Here is a 19123-nt window from a genome sequence, read left to right on the forward strand (position 1 = left end):
GAGGGACATTTTTTTTTTTTTTTTTGGCACTGAACGCAACGATTGTAAGATCAAATTTTAGCATGATTTTTCTTCTTGAAACACATGTAACTTGTCACACACAATATTGTGGAATAACACTCTTCCAACAACTTGGGCCTCGCCATTTGTGTTCCAGTTATTTTAATGCCCTTTGCATCACTTCACATTCAAGGACATGAATTATTATGGCAACATTTACATCATTAGCCAAACAACACACTGTGCTGGTGTCATGTGAATGAGCAGTGACACTTTACCTGCTACTGACTGCAAATCTCTTGTGTAATCTTGTTAACTTCTGAGTCTCCCACACACACTAGTCACACATTACCTAATTACACTGTCCTGTTTTGACCCTGTAGTAGGTTAATGGAGACCGCCTCAGTGACTAACACAACATAGAGTATTTGGCCTCAGCTTTAACCCTCATCAACACAATGTACAATCCCCAATCAATTCAAACGCTACTTTCTTCATATAGTCTCGCAGTTGTTGGCAAATAGAATATTCAAGGAAACAAAGAAATGTGCACTTGCTATCACAACATTAAGTTACCTTTAATGTAAAATTATGCAATACAAATGGGTTGCCTCAAGTGTAATTACACATGAATGGAAATGCTTTACAGTATGAAAGGAGTGGCGAGAGAGAGAGAGAAAAGCAGAAATACACCATGGCCAGGAGAGGTGAAGAGCAAAAAGGCCAAATATTATGCACATTTCTAAAGTGCTGGATGACAATGAAACACTTCAATCCATCTTTCCTCTCTGACATATTGGATTCAACTTTTTTTAGAGACACCCCTAGCAAATATGGGGCAGGTTTAATATGTTTGAATCATGCTCTTCCAAGGTGTGTGACCATCTGTTGGGGTCTAAGAGGCGGAGTTTGGAGCTTCGGAAGCAGGACCCACCGTGTGGTGAAGCACAAGATGATCCCAACCTACGGTCGTCAGAGTGTTAGAGCCACCGTGGAGCCAGGACACACCTTTGACAAAGTCCTGGTGTCTGCGATCTCTCAGTCTACAGTAGAAGTATATTCAATTGTTAGTATTTTTTTTACGGCACAGGACACTGACTATATTACATTAAATTACATTCATTTAGCAGACGCTTTTGTCCACAGCGACTTACAAAAAGTGCACTCAACAGTGAAGATATAACCCAAAGATGCAAGAATCAATAGAGTACACAAACATTTATCAAATATGCAAAAACAGCTTCAAGTGACTAGATGTTTTAGTATGAAGTGCAAAGACTCACATTTCTCCCAGTTCAGAGTTCAACACAACAAGGGAGCAGTCATCACTAACCGCAGCAAGCAAGGGGGCACTGGAATAGAAAGAAAACATTTGTTCTGTAGAGGAACTGCGAAATGATTAATGTGAGGGACGATATTTAAAGAGATTATATTTACCTATGTGTGGAGAAGGCGAGCGCATTGACTCTGCGGCTGTGAATGTTCTCCACCCGGCCCGGCTCTGTTCCCAGGAAATCCTTCACAGTCACTCTACCCAGCTCATCACCTGAGGAACAATAAACATGATTTTTTTTTGTAAATGCAGGGACTGCCAATTTAATGTGTCTCTCAATCAATAATCCGCTGCTGGGCCTTACCAAAAGCAATGGTGCTTCTGTGGTGGGGGTGCCAAGCTACAGTTGTAGGTGAGCAGCCGGGGGCGTCTACATCTGAGACAAAAACAAAGACAGCAATGGAAGATGCATAATGAGAATGATTATATCTTTACAAGGTGAGGCACCATAAAATTACCAAGACAGACTATAAGATTCTCGGATCAACAATCACAAGCCCTAAAGTTTTGTTAAAACTTTCTGGTTAGACACGGATACTAATTCCTGCTGTGGCAAAAAGAATTCCGATATTCTCTCCAACCTGGCAAAAATGTCTGAGACTGGTTGCTTAAAGTAGGACAAGCAGTTCACCTATTCTTGTTGCAGGTTTGTTTGGCTTCCTCCTGTCCCACATCAGCACACGGCCATCCTGAGGGATGGAAGAAAACAACAAGATGAGCTTAGTTGAAACTAGTACAGTCTTACAATATTCTGCTTTTGCCCCTTTACAGTTAATCCGCCTTTATAACTGCTGGACTATCTGTTGATACACAGCATTCAAATCCCCTCCTCCTGTTTAATATGCACATAAAGGCACCAAGAGCTAAATGTTGGATGTAGAGTTCACTACAATGTCTGCAAACTGCTGATCAGTATCTTACTTGACCACATGAGATGAAGAGAGACTCGTCTGTGGGACTGCAGGCAACACATGTGACCGGCTGTGTGTGCACTGGAGGGAAAAATAAGAGACAGGTTCAGTTATTGTTTTGATTATCTTTTTAGGTGAGGTTTTTTGTTTATAACTGCTGACATGTCAAAATCACATTTTTCCAATGAGACAATTTATTATGCAATTGTACTTTGTAAATATCTCCTTTAGGTAAGTACAGTACTTTGAGAAAATGAAAATGTCAAAAAGGCTATGTCAGATTTTAGCAAATAATTTTAAAGATCCCTAGAGCTGTACCATATCTTTCTTAACTTAAATGTATCAATGATTTCTACTGAGTGATATATAAGAAATGCCATTAAAATCCATTCAACTCTAAATAAATATAACTTAAAAAATACAATTCCACTCCTCTTATTCTTGTTGTTTTTTTTAAGATATTTTCTTACCGTTGTAAGTAGTGACAACTGTCTCCTCACTGAGATCCCACACTTTGATTCTGGAGTGAAGGAAGAAGAAGAAATGCACTGAGGTAAGAGTGGGATGAAAAAATTAAACTAGAATGGTAGTTGTTAGAGAGTTTACTTCCACCAAGGCAAAACTATCCTACACCTGTCTCTTATAATAGAAAAATAAAAGGAAAAAATAAGTTGTCTGATAATCTGCACCAAATTTTGCAAACTCCTAGATCACAACAACATGTGTTTGATGTTTTACATCAGATCCATACATTGTTTCCAGAGAAACTGGCAAAAATCTTTAAGTGATTAAAAAAGCCTTCCGGCTTAAACCAGAAGGATGACAAAATATATCTCTTCATCAAGTTTTGTACAATACAGTATTGCCCCTTTGCATGATCCTGCTGACAAATAAACAAACAAACACGGGTGAAAACATAACCTCTATGGCGGTGGTAACAAAACCATGAGGCCAAAATTAATCTACACAGAGTTTCATTCAGCGGCAACACGTGCACTATCTAACCTGCAGTCCATGCTGCCAGTGACGGCGCTGCTCCCTCCAGCTACGGGGCTCACTGTGGTGACGATGTGGTCGTGCTCCTGTTTGGTGAAGCGATTCACGAGCAGGCCCTCGTCCTCCGCCAGCTCCCACAGCTCCAGGGCACCTGCACAGTCAGAAGAGTCCAGTTTGCCATGCAAGTCTCAGGCCCCACCACGTGATTCATACGGTGGATCGCTGCGGGGGTGCTGCCCACCTGAGTCTGACGCGACAACAACACCCTTCTCTTTCAGCCATTTCACGTCTGTGACACTAGCCTCAGTCTGCACGCCGGCCTTGCAGAATCCCTCATTGGGGGCCTGCTGGGGGTCACTGTAGATCCACACTGATCCCTGCCAGCTCCTGCCAGTGAGGCTGGAGGCACCGAGCAGCAGGCTGCCATCTGAGGGGAGAGGACACCCACAACACATTAACAGAGCACACATGGTTTTTTTCATTATTTTTCATAGTTACAATTATTTTTCAATAAGGCCAGAGCAGCTCATATATCGTTGCAGCGAACATTATGCATGCACCATGTGCACCAGTTTCAGAAAGAAAAAAGTGCATTCAATCCTTTATTCAGTTGTATATGTGCTGCCGGGATACATCTCTTGATAAAGATATTTTAAAATCTCAGTTATTTTACTCCTGGTTAAATAAAGGTAATGATAATAATATGGTTGAAGTTGAGCAGGAGACTCGTGCATCACTCCCTGTAAACACTCACCAACAGCGGCACCACGTGTTTACCTGCGCCCCCCTCCGCCTCGTCACTCACCTGCTCTGTACTGAGCCGAGCACAGCTGCTTCTCCATACACGCCGGGGCGTTGGGGGGGATGTTCCACCGGTTCTCCTTCATCATGCTCGTGTCCACCGCACTTTTCATCCAGATATCGCACTCGACCTGCTCGTGGGTTGGAGAATAGCGTCCGCGCGGTTCTCTCGGTCCGCCAAGCAGCCTGACCGTGTTCGTCTTTGGTCGTCTCTCTGGAGAGATCGTAACTGGACGTAAAAAAAACCCCACGACGGTGTGTGTTTGCCGCAGAGAGAAGGAGGAGTGGAGTGTTGCTGAAGTTGTTGTTAAGGAAAAATGAATGAGCGGGTGAACGGCAACCAGCAACGCATGGGACCGGTGAACACACACTTCCTGTTCCGGGTCTCTTTCTTCCTCCTCTTCTTTTTTTTGTTGTTGATTTATATGAAAAACGGCTCATTAGCGCCATCCACTGTGTTGGAGCGTATCTGCTATTTCTTTTGGTCTGAGTGTCAATGTGCATCATTGCATCCTTTTGCATTCTTGTAAAGCACTTTGTGACCTTCTCTGTGAAAGGTGGTGCTATTGCTGGTTACTGACCGCTGTGGTCACTGGCTGCTGTGGCTGGTCACTGGCTGCTGTGGCTGGTTACTGGCTGCTGTGGCTGGTTACTGACCGCTGTGGTCACTGGCTGCTGTGGCTGGTCTATATCTGCTGTGGCTGGTCTATATCTGCTGTGGCTGGTCTATATCTGCTGTGGCTGGTCTATGGCTGCTGTGGCTGGTCTATATTTGCTGTGGCTGGTCTATGGCTGCTGTGGCTGGTCTATATCTGCTGTGGCTGGTCTATGGCTGCTGTGGCTGGTCTATATTTGCTGTGGCTGGTCTATGGCTGCTGTGGCTGGTCTATATTTGCTGTGGCTGGTCTATGGCTGCTGTGGCTGGTCTATGGCTGCTGTGGCTGGTCACTGGCTGCTGTGGCTGGTCTATGGCTGCTGTGGCTGGTCACTGGTGTCTGTGGCTGCTGTGGCTGGTCACTGGCTGCTGTGGCTGGTCTATGGCTGCTGTGGCTGGTCTATGGCTGCTGTGGCTGGTCACTGGTGTCTGTGGCTGCTGTGGCTGGTCACTGGCTGCTATTGCTGGTCTGTGGTTGCTGTTGCTGGTTACTGACCTCTGTGGTCACTGAATGCTGTGGCTGGTCTATGGTTGCTGTGGCTGGTCTATATTTGCTGTGGCTGGTCTATGGCTGCTGTGGCTGGTCTATGGCTGCTGTGGCTGGTCTATGGCTGCTGTGGCTGGTCTATGGCTGCTGTGGCTGGTCACTGGCTGCTGTGGCTGGTCTATGGCTGCTGTGGCTGGTCACTGGTGTCTGTGGCTGCTGTGGCTGGTCACTGGCTGCTGTGGCTGGTCTATGGCTGCTGTGGCTGGTCTATGGCTGCTGTGGCTGGTCACTGGTGTCTGTGGCTGCTGTGGCTGGTCACTGGCTGCTATTGCTGGTCTGTGGTTGCTGTTGCTGGTTACTGACCTCTGTGGTCACTGAATGCTGTGGCTGGTCTATGGCTGCTGTGGCTGGTCTATATTTGCTGTGGCTGGTCTATGGCTGCTGTGGCTGGTCTATGGCTGCTGTGGCTGGTCACTGGCTGCTGTGGCTGGTCTATGGCTGCTGTGGCTGGTCACTGGTGTCTGTGGCTGCTGTGGCTGGTCACTGGCTGCTGTGGCTGGTCTATGGCTGCTGTGGCTGGTCACTGGTGTCTGTGGCTGCTGTGGCTGGTCACTGGCTGCTGTGGCTGGTCTATGGCTGCTGTGGCTGGTCACTGGTGTCTGTGGCTGCTGTGGCTGGTCACTGGCTGCTATTGCTGGTCTGTGGTTGCTGTTGGTGGTTACTGACCTCTGTGGTCACTGTCTGCTGTGGCTGGTCTATGGCTGCTGTGGCTGGTCACTGGCTGCTTTTGCTGGTATGTGGGTGCTGTTGCTGGTTACTGACTGCTGTGGCCACTGACCGCTGTGGCAGGTCAATGGCTACTGTGGCTTGTCAGTGGAAGCCGCTATGAACAGATACAAACGCTGGGGCCTGTCGGTGGCTGCTACCACTTACAGCGGCAGTTACAGTCTGCAGGCCAGTGGCTGCTATGGCTGCCACTGGAAAGCCAGGTAGCTGTCCAGCCACTATCTGAGCCCTTTCTGACACTTTGGAGGGGGCGACTATCTCTTTCCTATCTGTTGAAATCCTCAACATTCAGTGCAACATCTTCTGTCCTGCCACTCGTTGATATGCTAATGCAGCTGGAATCCTTATTGTTTCATGTCCTGATTATTTCACTGTCCATCATCTCACAGTTTCCCCTAAATAAAATCTACCTTCATCTTGTCCACAGGAACTACAACAACACCGAGATGTTTTCCTTATAATGTATCTAGACTGTTTCTTCTCTTTTTTCTCCTTTCATCCTCAGAATGGAAGCCAGACAGTAAAGTGCGATTTAACTAACAGGAAGTGCGTTGCACGCATTGTGATAGCAGTGACGTCGCAGTTTTATATTGTAATTGTGTCAGGGATATTATATTAAATACCGAATTGCGCACCATTATGCTACCTGTGTATCAACAATGAATCTCAGAAGAAGGGAAATAATTATTACAGATATGTAAAAAGGCATTTTAACGACACCAAAAAATACGCAGGCTATTATTGTGAAAGTGAGCAGGCGGAAGAGGTAGTTGAATTGTCGCTAACTCAACACTTGTGTCTCTCCGTGTGAAATCGATAAGTGATTGGTTTTCTTGATGGTAAAGATTTTGTGGGTCCGGGTACGTGTCGACTGAAGGTAAGAACAACAACCGTGTCAGGGGGTTGAACTGAAACGTTTTCCCGCCGGGTGTCGTCGATGAGCCCAACGGTCGCTTCGTGTCGTCAGTCACAGTGATGCCTTTGTTTTCCTTAACGTTGACCGATGCTGAAGGCTAACCGTTAACTGCAGCTAACGTTAGCCACGTTAGCGGTGTGTACCTGTCAGTCAGGTGGGCGCACAGCTGCTGCTGCTCTGTGCGTTAGCTCACTGGGGTGTGTGTTCACTGGGCTGCAGACTGTGTGTGTGTGCGTGCGTGTGTGTGTGTGTGTTCACTGGGCTGCAGACTGTGTGTGCGTGCGTGTGTGTGTGCGCGTGTGCGTGTGTGTTCACTGGGCTGCAGACTGTGTGTGTGTGTGTGTGTTACAGTAGTGTCAGTCAGACCTCCAGACAAAAACAGCACTGTTGGTCTTCTATCAATCCAGGTGATCAAATTCAGCTGGTGGGGTTGACGCAATTAAAAAATTAAAATAATAAAATAAAACCTGCATAAAAAACTGTTGTGCAAAGCTTTGTGTTGACCAGTGCAACACATTTAAAGCATTTCATTTTCCAACTTCATTATTTAATATTTCTTCTCCTCTGATGAACTGTGGGAATGCCCCCTCTCTTTGGCCCTCCTCCAGTGGACAGAGACGGAATATCAATACTAAATAAACTTCCGATAAGATGTACAGTCGGGTTCATAAGTATTTAGACGCGGGCCTTAAAATTAAACAATGAAATCTTAAAATCAATTCTAAAAATTGACTGCAAGCCATTGAAGAGAAGCTAAAATGGGAGGGATGTGCTCTCTTTCTGGTGGTCTTGCTGTGAAATCGTGCTGCTGCTCTTTGGACAGAACCAAAACATAGGACAGTTCCCTCCTCGCTCAGTGTCCCTCCATTTTGACCGCCTGGGAAATTCAACTGTCAAGTATTTCTGTAGACGTTCTGGGAGGAATCTAACAGCAATTTCATGAAACCCTATCAGCTTGTGTCACTGACTGACTCTTTAATTCAGTCTGTATAGTTTATATATCCTTATAAAAAGAATACTGTTGAAAATTAGCATTTTCATAGCTCTAATCTGTGCCCTTTCCATGTAGTAATACTTTATTTATTTTATTGTAATTTATCTTTGCCTCAAGGGTTCGTCATGGCCCTGAAAAGGAGACGGGCTACATCCCCTTCTAGCAGTGTGAGTGGAGGAGATGTTGACGATAGCCAGACTTCAGCGATAATGTCTTCAAGTGGGAGAAAGAGGAGAAGGACCTCAAACATACCAACTGTGGATCCTGTAATTTTACAGATTTGAGTTACTGCTTTTTTAAACCGTTTCTGTCAGAAAATAGACTGATCAAATAATATTATATTATATTATATATTTTTTAGTTTTTGTTATTTGCCTTTTGCAGATTGCTGTATGTCATGAACTGTACAACACAATCAGAGATTACAAAGACGACCAGGGCAGGATGTTGTGCGAGCTGTTTATCAGAGCCCCTAAAAGAAGGTGAGGAGAGGGAGAGAGATGAGCAATCATTAGATAAGTGCATATAATTACATCCTGAAATTCCTTGGATATCAGTCAGGTAATGTCCACATTTCTTCCAGGAATCAACCCGACTACTACCACGTGGTGTCTCAGCCTATTGACATGATGAAAATCCAGCAGAAATTAAAGATGGAGGAGTATGATGATGTTGAACAACTCACCATTGACTTTCAGCTGTTATTTAATAATGCAAAAACATATTACAAGGTAAAAAAATATATAATGTATATATATATATGTATGTATTTGTACATGACTCTGGCTTTGCAACTGAATGAATAAACTGTAAATTGCTTGTGTGTAGTCTGAAAGTCCTGAGTACAGGGCAGCCTGTAAACTGTGGGACCTTTACCTGCGGACCAAGAATGAATTTGTTCAGCGGGGGGAAGATGATGATGATGATGACGATGGCTACGACGCACAAGACAATGCTACAGGGACCACTGAGGACGAGGTGACACTCATTAGGATAATGACTTATTATGACTCTTCATTCAGAACATACTGCAAATACTGCATATCCGTTGTTGGGGTTAGAATCTGTGATACAGATCCGTTTGAACCAAGTGTCACAAAATTTTTACGTAGTTCAGCACCGAGCTATATTAATTTTCACGCCAATGGATCGGTATTTATATTCTTCAGTGTGATGAAAGCTTAATGTGTTACGTAGACTTTTTACCATGATAACAATGCTCTTTTGATTTCTCCCATGTGTTATGTAAAGACCAATAAATATGATGTTAATTATCTTCATTTGTTATTATATTTAATATGCATAGTTTATTTAAAGGGACATGCAGCTCTTACTGCAAAAATATAGTCGGTTGTATCAAGGATATTATTTAAAAGTAAAAATCAAATGTTATCACACCACTGCAATGTGTAGATTTTCAGTTATTTTAATGAAAACAGTATCTAAATTCTGAGTAACAATAAACTGTTATATTTTTTGGGGTGTTTTATCAGTGTATATACACTGTACAGTATGTGACTAAGGATGTTACTGTATTTCCATGTCTTACCTTTGTGACAACTTGTGTATGACAGAGTGCACCTACCTGTTTGAAAGAGGTCCTCGAGCAGCTCCTTGATGCTGTGGTGTCTTACACTGAGCCAACTGGCCGTCTGGTCAGTGAGCTGTTCCAGAAGCTTCCCTCCAAAATGGTGTGTGCACGTTCGGTACGACATTAGACGTCATCAGTAGAATGAGCGACGTGGTTTTGATGTGTAATTTGCCTTTTCACTTAGCAATACCCAGATTACTATGCCATCATTAAGGAACCAATCGATCTGAAAATCATCGCCCAAAAAATTCAGGTATGCTGTTACATCTTTTACATTTAATTGTGCATTATTATTTATTTTCAAAATGTATAACATTTTGTTGATCAATTGTCGAATAAAAGTATTTGCTGTTAGTTGGGCCAATACAGGAGTGTCAGTGCCATGGCTAAAGACATCGATGTGCTTGTCAAGAATGCCAAAACGTACAATGAGCCGGGGTCACAGGTGTTTAAGGTGAGTGTGTCCTTGAGTCTACGATGCAGTGCACAGCTTGAATTTGACCTGCATACCTATGACAAACTCATATTTTCCAGGATGCAAACACCATCAAAAAGATTTTTGCACAAAAGAAGTCTGAGCTGGAACATGGAGAACCAATCAAGTCCAGCATTCGCATCAGGTAAATAGGAAACATCACTGGGAGTAATGTAGAAGGAAAAAGTTAAAAAAAGATTGTGTCTGTTGCTATTCATTGTCTTGTTCTGTCTGTCTCTGTCAGGAATAGAAGATCTGCCCAGGGAGATCGCCTCTCAGCTATCACCATGGCTCTTCAGTATGAAAGCGATGAAGAGGGCATACTCTCTGGTACATCTTTACCTCAATATCATCCACTAGGCAATGACTACGATGCTCTGTACAATGAATTGTTGTACGGGTTGCTGCAACGTCACGCATGTGTCATACTTCCCGTATTTCCTAGGGTCCGTTCACTATGATGAAGGGGAATCTGAGGCAGAGAGCATGACCTCTAACATGGACATGAGTAACCCAATCTTCCAGCTGTACGAAGCTGTGCGAGGGGCCAGGAACAGCCAGGGTCAGCTGATCTCAGAGCCTTTTCTGCAGCTGCCCTCCAGGAAGGACTACCCTGACTACTACCACCAGATCAGCCAACCCATTTGCCTCCATCAGATCAAGTATGGCACAAGATGAGCTGGCCTGAATTTAGGTGTACATTTGTCTGTTATCACAACAACAAGACAAGATGGATATTCAACATTCTTTGCTTTCCATTATTTGTGTTGTCAGTAACTACAGCATCATTAACAACATGAATATGTTCCCATATCTTGTTCCACCAGGTTGATTTTTATATTTAAAACCCTTTTAGTTAAGTTAATTTAGAAGGTAAAGCCCCTAGACTACTACCAAGAGTAAATGAGCGCCTGAGAAAATTTATTGTTATGACTCAGGATTTTTCATGCTTTTTAAAGCTATTTTCAGATATGAACTCTGGAAAATGTCCGGATCAATTTTTTTCAGACATCCAGTTTGCCTTCACACATACGAAGAGCACAGCAGGAAAAAACATTCAGACGCGTTCACAACAGTGGGAAAATTTAAGAAACATTCAATCTACCAAAGATTTCCGTGCTGTGTTTTCACATGGGCTCACTCTGACATTTTCCCGAGTTTGACTAGTGGGCTGGCAGTAAAAGGTCCGGAAAATGTCAGGACTTCAGAAAGCAGTTTATGTTAGATATTGCTATCTTAGAAACAACTCCGAAAACATATTTTACTATCATTGCGAGATTTTCTTTGCATACATTATCTGAGAATACAGATGTCTATTGAATTTTTGGTTACCTTTGTCAAATGCTTTAATAAGAGCTTTTCATGAGATAGATAAGTCAGATAACACATAAACCAGAAACATTAAAGATGTCACAACAAGTAGTTTGTTGTCCATTACTTGATAATTCTGTGACCGATCTTTTAGAAATGTGGCTTTCCAAACAGAAATTAGAAGAATTTGTTCATGTTTTCATCACTGATTTGTTTTTTTTGTCTTCCACCAACATTCTCTCTTTTTTATTTTCTATCCCTATGGCATCACACACATTCACTGTACAATACAGTATTTCTGTGCCCTCCTTCCCAAATGTGAGAGCCCATAATTCCCCACAGGAACAAGATGAAGAACAATGAGTATGAGAGTGTTGAGCACATTGACTCTGACGTGACGCTCATGTTCGAGAATGCCAAACGTTACAATGTTCCTCACTCCTCCATCTACAAGCGAGCCCTCAAGCTCCAGCACATTCAGCAGGTCAGTCCTTACTTGTTCTTGTCATTGTTGTGCATCTCTGTTAGTTGATGATGTCTTTTCAGCAGACTTGTAATCAGTTGAGCTATGTGTTGCCTGTTTTCTGTCTAGATGAAGAGAAAGGAGCTTTTACAGAGAGATGATGATGATGGTGACAGCATGCTCTCCTCTGCCACATCTGACACCAGCAGTACAAAAAGAAAAAGGTGCAGTCTGTCACATTTTACTCTCTAAACTCTCTGTGGTTAGTTGTGTCTATGGAGGGAGAGTGACAACTGACTTGTATTATGTTTGCAGTCACAAGAAGAATACAAAGAAAAACCGAATGAAAGCTCTCTTCACTTCGGTGACTGAGGCGCGAGAAGCCGGCACTGGTCGGAGACTGTGTGACCTTTTCATGGTCAAGCCCTCGAAGAAGGACTACCCCGACTACTACAAGGTCATCCTGGAACCAATGGACCTCAGGACCATTGAGCACAGCATCCGCTCAGACAAGTACATGACTGAAGATTCAATGGTTGAAGATATGAAGCTTATGTTCCGCAATGCACGGCACTACAACGAGGAAGGCTCCCAGGTGAGGTCTCATTTTATTCCTTAATGTTTCTGGGCGGATTAGATAGACTGAGGAAATCCGAATCTTGAAGAAAGGTTGTAATTGATTGTAAGCTGATCTTGATGATGCTCTTTGTTGGGATTAAGGTTTACAATGATGCTGACATCCTAGAGAAGATTATGAAAGACAGACGCAGGGATCTTGGGCCAGCGAATGATGATGAGGACATGATGTCCCCAAAGTTGAAAATAAGTATGTCACTTAGTCGTTTCATTTTACTTAAATCCAAGCAAATGAGTGGGTTTTTTCCCCTATCGAAAAAACAGAAATATGGTTACTGATAACACACATACACTTTATTTGATTTCAGGAAAGAACAGTATTACTCTGAAGAAGTCCAAGTATCTAACACCCTTGCAGCAAAAGCTGAATGAGCTTTATGAGGCTGTCAAGAACTACACAGATAAGCGGGGCCGTCGCCTCAGCACTATCTTCCTGCGGCTGCCGTCTCGTGCCGAGCTGCCCGACTACTACATAGCCATCAAGAAACCCGTGGACATGGAGAAGATCAAGAGCCACATGTTGGCTAATAAGTTCCAAGACGTGGATGCACTGGTGGAGGACTTGGTGCTCATGTTCAACAACGCATGTACTTACAACGAACCAGAGTCTCTGATTTACCGCGACGCCCTGGTGCTGCACAGGGTTCTGTTAGAGACGAGGCGTGACCTGGAGGGAGGAGAGGACGCCCACGTGCCTGATGTGCCCAGACTCATCCAGGAACTTATCCGCAGCCTCTTTGTCTCTGTGCTCAGTCACCAAGATGACGAAGGCCGTTGCTACAGTGACTCACTTGCCGAGATTCCTGCCCTAGATCCCGCAAATCCTGAGAAGGCACCACTCAATTTTGAGATCATCAGGAAGAATGTAGACCGAGGGCGCTACAAGAGGTTGGATGTGTTTCAGGATCACATGTTTGAAGTGCTAGAAAAAGCCAGGCGATTGAATAGGTGAGGTACTGTTGATCATCATGTACAAAACCAAATCAGTCGTCAAAATCTTCTTGGAGCATTGATATTGCAGGATTATTGTATTAAAAGGAAAGTAAAGTTAGTATTACACCTGTTGCTCATTACAGAACCGACTCTGAGATCTTTGAGGATGCTGTGGAGCTGCAGCAGTTCTTAATCCGGATCAGAGATGAGCTGTGTAAGAATGGAGAGATCTTGATGTCTCCTGCGCTCAGCTACACCTCCAAACATCTGCACAGTGATGTAGAAAAGGAGAAGAAAGCGAAGCTACCAAAGGAGTTTGAGGAGGACAAAATCAAGAGGGAAGAAGAGAAAAGGGGTATGCTCTAAAAAAGAAAGGTTGTCTGTGCATAGAAATTCTATCCCATCATGCATGCATGTCAGCATATACTATGGCCACATATCACTGAGTATGTTGTGAATTCTTAGAAGCTGAGAAGAGGGAGGATTCTGGTGGAGGATCATGGCAGTCAAGCCAACAGCGCACATACAGTCAGGACTGCAGCTTCAAGGACAGTATGTACCATGTGGGAGACTATGTGTATGTGGAGCCGGCAGAGCCCAACCTCCAGCCCCACATAATCTACATTGAACGCCTTTGGCAAAATGACACTGGTCAGTTTATTTGCACTAATCATAAGATAATCTTTCTTCTTAATGAGAAATGCAGTATTCATTATTTTCTGTAAGATGATTCAGTCAGTTTTTTTTAATTCTAATGAATGCAGGTGAGAAGTGGCTGTATGGCTGCTGGTTCTACCGGCCAAATGAAACATTTCATCTTGCCACAAGAAAGTTCTTGGAGAAGGAAGTCTTTAAGAGCGACTATTACAACAAAGCTCCTGTCAGCAAGATTCTGGGCAAATGTGTGGTCATGTTTGTGAAGGTAAATGCTTGATTTTCCCATCTGTTTTGTTGAGCCGAAGCAGCTTGACTGTGGAATGAATGCTGACTAAATATTTATTGGTCTGCGACATTTAAGGAGTATTTCAAACTTCACCCAGAAGGCTTCAGGACCGAGGATGTATATGTTTGTGAGTCACGGTACTCTGCCAAATCCAAGTCCTTCAAGAAGATCAAGATGTGGACCATGCCCCTGAGCTCGGTTCGGTTTGTACCCAGAGAGGTACCCCTCCCCGTGGTACGTGTGGCATCCATGTTTGCCCCCAAACAAGAGGAGAAGCCACCAGAGGTTGCTGATGAAAGCAAAATGATAGATGGTATAGTAGACAAGGTAAATGCCAGTTGTTATTTCTATAAAGATGGGATTGCTGGCTACGGTTATGAAACAGATTTATGTCTGCAGGAGAGGGAAGATGTTACCATGGATATGACCAATGGGGAGCCAGGATGTCAATACTTTGAGCAGCTCTGCTACAACAACGTCTGTCTCAAAGTGGGAGACTGTGTCTACATTGGTTCTCACGGACTAGTGCGCCACCGTGTGGGCAGGTAGAGTTCATGCTTTTATATGCTTCACAGTCTCAGTACATACTTGCAGTGTATAGGAGTGGTTGTTGATGCTCTGTTCTGGATGAAAACATTTCGTTAAATCTTGACAAATATTGATAATTTGTTTGATTTTTACAAACATTTTGTCAATTGAAGTGATAAATACAATTTAAGTCAAAAGACCAATTATAGCACAGGATCATTATAAATCCAATACGATTTGTTTGTAAATATACAAGAGTTTTTTTTAAATTTCAAGTGTATCCATTGAACCTTATTAAAAAAAAAAAAATGAACAGGATTGAGAAGATGTGGATGCGCGATGGAGCAGGCTACTTCTTTGGCCCCATTTTCATCCATCCTGAAGAAACGGAGCATGAACCCACTAAGATGTTCTACAAGAAGGAAGTGTTCCTTAGCAACCTGGAGGAGACCTGTCCCATGACCTGCATCATAGGTACCCTCCTTACATTATATCAGTTTGAACTGAATACCAGAAAACTGATTTTCACAAAATACTATTTTGTTGTTGGAAATCTTTCAGTTGCATTCAGTGAATTACCTTTGTGTTTCTTAGGAAAGTGTATAGTGTCATCCTTCAAAGACTACCTGTCCTGCCGTCCAACTGAAGTACCTGAAGAGAATGTTCTTCTCTGTGAGAGTCGCTACATTGAAAGTGAGAAGCAGATGAAGAAATTCAAGGGGCTCAAGCGCTTTTCACTCTCTGGGAAGGTGGTGGAGGATGAAATCTACTATTTTAGGTGAACAACCTGCTCATTTAATGTGTATGTCACCATCGGCAAGTGAAAAAGAAGTACATGCAACCCTCTCAAATGACTTTTAAGTAAACATGCACTTGTCCTAGATACCCAAACAATCCAACTTTTATACAATGAAATAGTTAAATCAGACACATTTGTCCACACATGTTTTGTGATCACGTATGCCTATTTTTCAGTTGAATTAAAGAAAAATTTAAAATATGGCAGCAAGCTTTTCTTTTTGAAATGAATTGCACTGTATAATTTTCTTTTTGTCTCATGCAGAAAGCTTATAGTGCCCCAGAAGGAGCCGTCACCTCTGCTGGACAAGAAAATTGAGGAACTGGAGGCAAAGTTTGCTGACATGACAGATGAGGAGCTTGAAGACCTTGGGGATGATGATGGCGAGCTTGGGGACCAGTCTCTGCCCCAGATGCAATCTTCCTTGTCTAGTGACATGGATATCATGCCTTACACTCCTCCACAGGTCAGTGTGGACGTATTTCTTTACTGATGTAAATGTTTGCTAACAAGTTACTATGTATCTGGTAGCATTTTCTAAATCGTTCTCCTGTGTTTTCTTTCTTTTCAGTCCACACCAAAATCCATCAAAGGCCTCTCAAAGAAGGAAGGCTCAAAGCGGAAGATCAACATGAGTGGTTACATCCTGTTCAGCAGTGAGATGAGAGCCGTCATCAAAGCCCAGCACCCAGACTTCTCCTTCGGGGAGCTGAGCCGACTCGTTGGAACAGAGTGGAGGAACCTGGAGAGTTCAAGGAAAGCAGAGTATGAAGGTGAGACAACCCTTAATTAATTCTTAACAGACTAACTGATCAGTTCCAGTAGTGATCCAGTTTTTGTTGTTGTTGTTAATTGTACAAAGTTTAAATGCTCTACCTGTGTTGCAGAGCGAGCAGCTAAAGTGGCCGAGCAGCAGGAGCGTGAGAGGGCCCAGCATCAGACGTCCCCTAGAGCAGGTACCCCAGTAGGGGCACTGTTGGGGGTGGTGCCTCCCCCAACCCCCATGGGGATGCTAAATCCCAGCATGACGCCTGTGTCAGGTAACCCCTCATAGATGCAGATGGAGCCCCAGTCTACACTAGAAGGCTGGAATAAGAAGCTGAACTGCTAGATTTTTTTCCCCACCTATTTACGTTTCCTAATCACACCCATGTCAGCATGTTTGTGTGTTGTGATTTAATTTTATATTTTCCCTAACATAACATCATAGTAGATTCCACTACTAGTATTTGAATGCAGAACATAAAAACCTTGAGACGGGAAAAAAATGATTAATGCTTCTTCTGTGTGGCGTGTATTCCCATTCTCTACTATAGTTATCTGGTGATTAAATTAAAGCATAAACAGTATATTAACATATTAACGCATGCCTGGTAGTGTAGTAGTGATGCATGTTTGATTGACGCATGTTGCTATTTTGTGTTACTGCTGTCCCTTCATAAGAAGGTATGATGGGTGCATATAGATCAGCTATGATGCCCCTGCAGGGCCATGTTGAAGGCATGGTTAGTATGACTGGCATACCTCCACATCACATGGGGGTGCCTGGCTTTCCCCAACACCTCCTGCCTGTTATGCCTGGGTTCCCTGGGATGCCATACTTTGGTAAGAGCGCTGTCATAACCACCCCACCTGTCACGCAGTTGCTTCCTGTCTACCAATCTGACTTGCTGGAGGGGATACCTGTACCAATAGGCTGAGGTCCTTACGTTGATGACTACTCAGTTATGAGCTTATTGCCTCAACTGTTTTTTTTTTCTTCTCCTGCTCATTAGCACTAGGCCTGTTTGTAATGTGTCATTGAAATATAATCAGTCTCCAATGAGCAAAAGAATTTACCTGATATTTGAATAATCCATAATTGGCCTTCCCAAATATTCGAATGCAGATTAATGACACATTCATTTTAGTATTGAACGATCAAATCACCTGCTGCACCGTTTGACCTTGTCTTGATGTTGAATACCGCCACAGGTGTCAATGGAGGAGGACCAGGAGTAGGAAACATACATGGATCCCAGGTAATCTATAAGGCAAAGTAAAAATATAATTTGTCTATTTTTTGTTTTTGTTTTTTTTAACTCTGGAGTAGTTGCAGACGATGCAAACCTTGTGCATAATGGCCTTAACCACAGAAGTTCAACCGCTTTGTGACACATATTTGCAGACTGGTGCTTTATGTAAATTGAGATATTAATGAAGACACAAGTGTTAAATCCAGTCTGAATGAAGGAAATAATAAGAGTTTGTTCTTTTCATTAGATGGGCCCAGGGCAGCAAGCTCCACCACCATATCCAGGGCAAGGACAACCTGCGCTCCAGCAGCCAACCACCCCATTGTTTGTGTCCCCACCAGCCAAGTCTCAGCGGCTGCTCCACTCTGAGGCCTACCTCAGATACATCGAGGGCCTTTCTGCAGAATCCTCTACCATTAGCAAGTGGGACCAAGCCCTCTCAGGTTAACTTTGTACTTTGATGTTGCTTAAATCTACATAAAACAGTTATGACGATAGGCTAACATAGCCAGGGATGTACATAGTTCCAGACCATATCCAGCTTTTATCAGTAACCTGGTTGCACCTTCATTTTTCATCACAAAGGTGTGTGATGTGCTCTTATGGGCCAAGACACATGCATTAAAATCTTCTTTTTTATACACTAATTAATCTTATCAGTATTAACTTCACTTCATTGATGATAAGTTATTAACAAATTCATTGATTTACGCAGACAAGTACAAATGTTTATCTTATTGGTGCACTTTCAGTTCAAAAACAAGATGTGCGTCTGACCAAAGAACAAGAGAGCAGACTTCCATCCCACTGGCTGAAGAGTAAGGGGGCCCACAAGACGATGGCAGATGCACTTTGGCGACTCCGTGACCTGATGCTGCGAGACAGCCTAAACATCCGTCAGACGTACAACCTGTAGCATGCCCCCATGTTATGAGCCTCTGTTCCCAAACCTGTGAGACAGGAAAGAAGGTTATGCTCACTAAAATGTTCACTTTGTATTGTCATAAAAAAAAGAAAGAAAAGTGTTTGTAATTGTGTTAGCTACTTTCTGTGTTGAAGCAGTTTTTTTGTTCGTTTTACATTTAAGACATACTGTTCTAAGTACATTATTGTTAAGACTCTCATTCTGTGATGAATGCCTTCATGCTTTCACGATTAAAATGTGAACTGTTCAAATTGGCTGTATTCACTTACTTTCTTGGATGATCTGTATGTTCATGTTTGAGATGGGACGACCTGATATTGCCACGTGTGGCTGCTGGCCTGAGGCCAACATCTTGTTTAGGATTAGATCAGGGTCGGGGTTAGGTTTGCAATGAAACCACAAATGTTGCAGATGTTGTCCCAGGCACCTCGTACAAATTGTTGGTCTCAGGACAACAGCCACTTCACAAATTCAGGACATGCTTTGAGATGCATCGCTTGAACTGTAATCAGTCTCTTCTTGTGAAGAACAGGCACATGTAAGTAAGCAAATCAAAAATAACTTTCTACTGTCTAAATATAGTGAAGATGATTGATTACCTTTAACTTTAATAAGGAGTGGTTAT

At 43.2% G+C, this 19123-nt stretch overlaps 2 protein-coding genes across 4 annotated transcripts; one reads left to right on the forward strand and one right to left on the reverse strand.

The window, feature by feature from the left end:
• Window positions 1–557: 557 nt before the first annotated feature.
• wdr77 (WD repeat domain 77) lies at window positions 558–4626 on the reverse strand. Its single transcript, XM_035631415.2, has 10 exons — window positions 4046–4626; window positions 3482–3667; window positions 3250–3391; window positions 2715–2764; window positions 2255–2325; window positions 1965–2022; window positions 1638–1709; window positions 1438–1546; window positions 1284–1352; window positions 558–1043 (listed from the first exon to the last, which is right to left on the reverse strand). Exons 1-10 carry the CDS (start codon window positions 4152–4154, stop codon window positions 896–898), a joined length of 1014 nt encoding a protein of 337 aa, XP_035487308.1. The 5' UTR covers window positions 4155–4626; the 3' UTR covers window positions 558–895.
• Window positions 4627–6550: 1924 nt separating this feature from the next.
• LOC118309332 (protein polybromo-1-like) lies at window positions 6551–18751 on the forward strand. 3 transcript variants are annotated; one of them, XM_035631334.2, is made up of 30 exons: window positions 6551–6846; window positions 7997–8145; window positions 8264–8361; window positions 8463–8610; window positions 8708–8857; window positions 9454–9570; window positions 9655–9723; window positions 9826–9924; window positions 10005–10090; window positions 10190–10275; window positions 10391–10607; window positions 11599–11740; window positions 11849–11943; window positions 12035–12314; window positions 12440–12545; window positions 12664–13303; window positions 13432–13643; window positions 13754–13939; window positions 14053–14210; window positions 14307–14558; window positions 14631–14776; window positions 15076–15233; window positions 15354–15537; window positions 15823–16024; window positions 16130–16331; window positions 16446–16598; window positions 17005–17163; window positions 17533–17579; window positions 17821–18016; window positions 18326–18751. In XM_035631334.2, the coding sequence occupies exons 2-30, from the start codon at window positions 8005–8007 to the stop codon at window positions 18487–18489; spliced, it is 4893 nt and encodes a 1630-aa protein (XP_035487227.2). In that variant the 5' UTR covers window positions 6551–6846; window positions 7997–8004; the 3' UTR covers window positions 18490–18751. The 3 variants fall into 3 exon arrangements, with proteins under 3 accessions (XP_035487227.2, XP_047188841.1, XP_035487226.2); XM_035631333.2 differs by having other exon boundaries at window positions 6553–6846; window positions 17002–17163; XM_047332885.1 differs by lacking the exon at window positions 17005–17163 and having other exon boundaries at window positions 16446–16514.
• The last annotated feature ends 372 nt before the right edge of the window (window positions 18752–19123 follow it).

This window comes from Scophthalmus maximus, chromosome 6 (assembly GCF_022379125.1).
Source record: "Scophthalmus maximus strain ysfricsl-2021 chromosome 6, ASM2237912v1, whole genome shotgun sequence".
NCBI lineage: Eukaryota > Metazoa > Chordata > Actinopteri > Pleuronectiformes > Scophthalmidae > Scophthalmus > Scophthalmus maximus.

What these genes read in the sequence shown, in the direction of transcription:
- wdr77 (XM_035631415.2), bottom strand. Translation starts at nt 4,154, where the DNA reads ATGAAAAGTGCGGTGGACACGAGCATGATGAAGGAGAACCGGTGGAAC. An exon ending in CAAACCTGCAACAAGAATAG is followed by an intron (nt 1,710 to 1,964) that starts GTGAACTGCTTG and finishes TTTTTGTCTCAG; the next exon opens with ATGTAGACGCCCCCGGCTGC. An exon ending in CTCGCCTTCTCCACACATAG is followed by an intron (nt 1,353 to 1,437) that starts GTAAATATAATC and finishes TTTCTATTCCAG; the next exon opens with TGCCCCCTTGCTTGCTGCGG.
- LOC118309332 (XM_035631333.2), top strand. Translation starts at nt 8,005, where the DNA reads ATGGCCCTGAAAAGGAGACGGGCTACATCCCCTTCTAGCAGTGTGAGT. An exon ending in ACATACCAACTGTGGATCCT is followed by an intron (nt 8,146 to 8,263) that starts GTAATTTTACAG and finishes TGCCTTTTGCAG; the next exon opens with ATTGCTGTATGTCATGAACT. An exon ending in ATCAGAGCCCCTAAAAGAAG is followed by an intron (nt 8,362 to 8,462) that starts GTGAGGAGAGGG and finishes CATTTCTTCCAG; the next exon opens with GAATCAACCCGACTACTACC.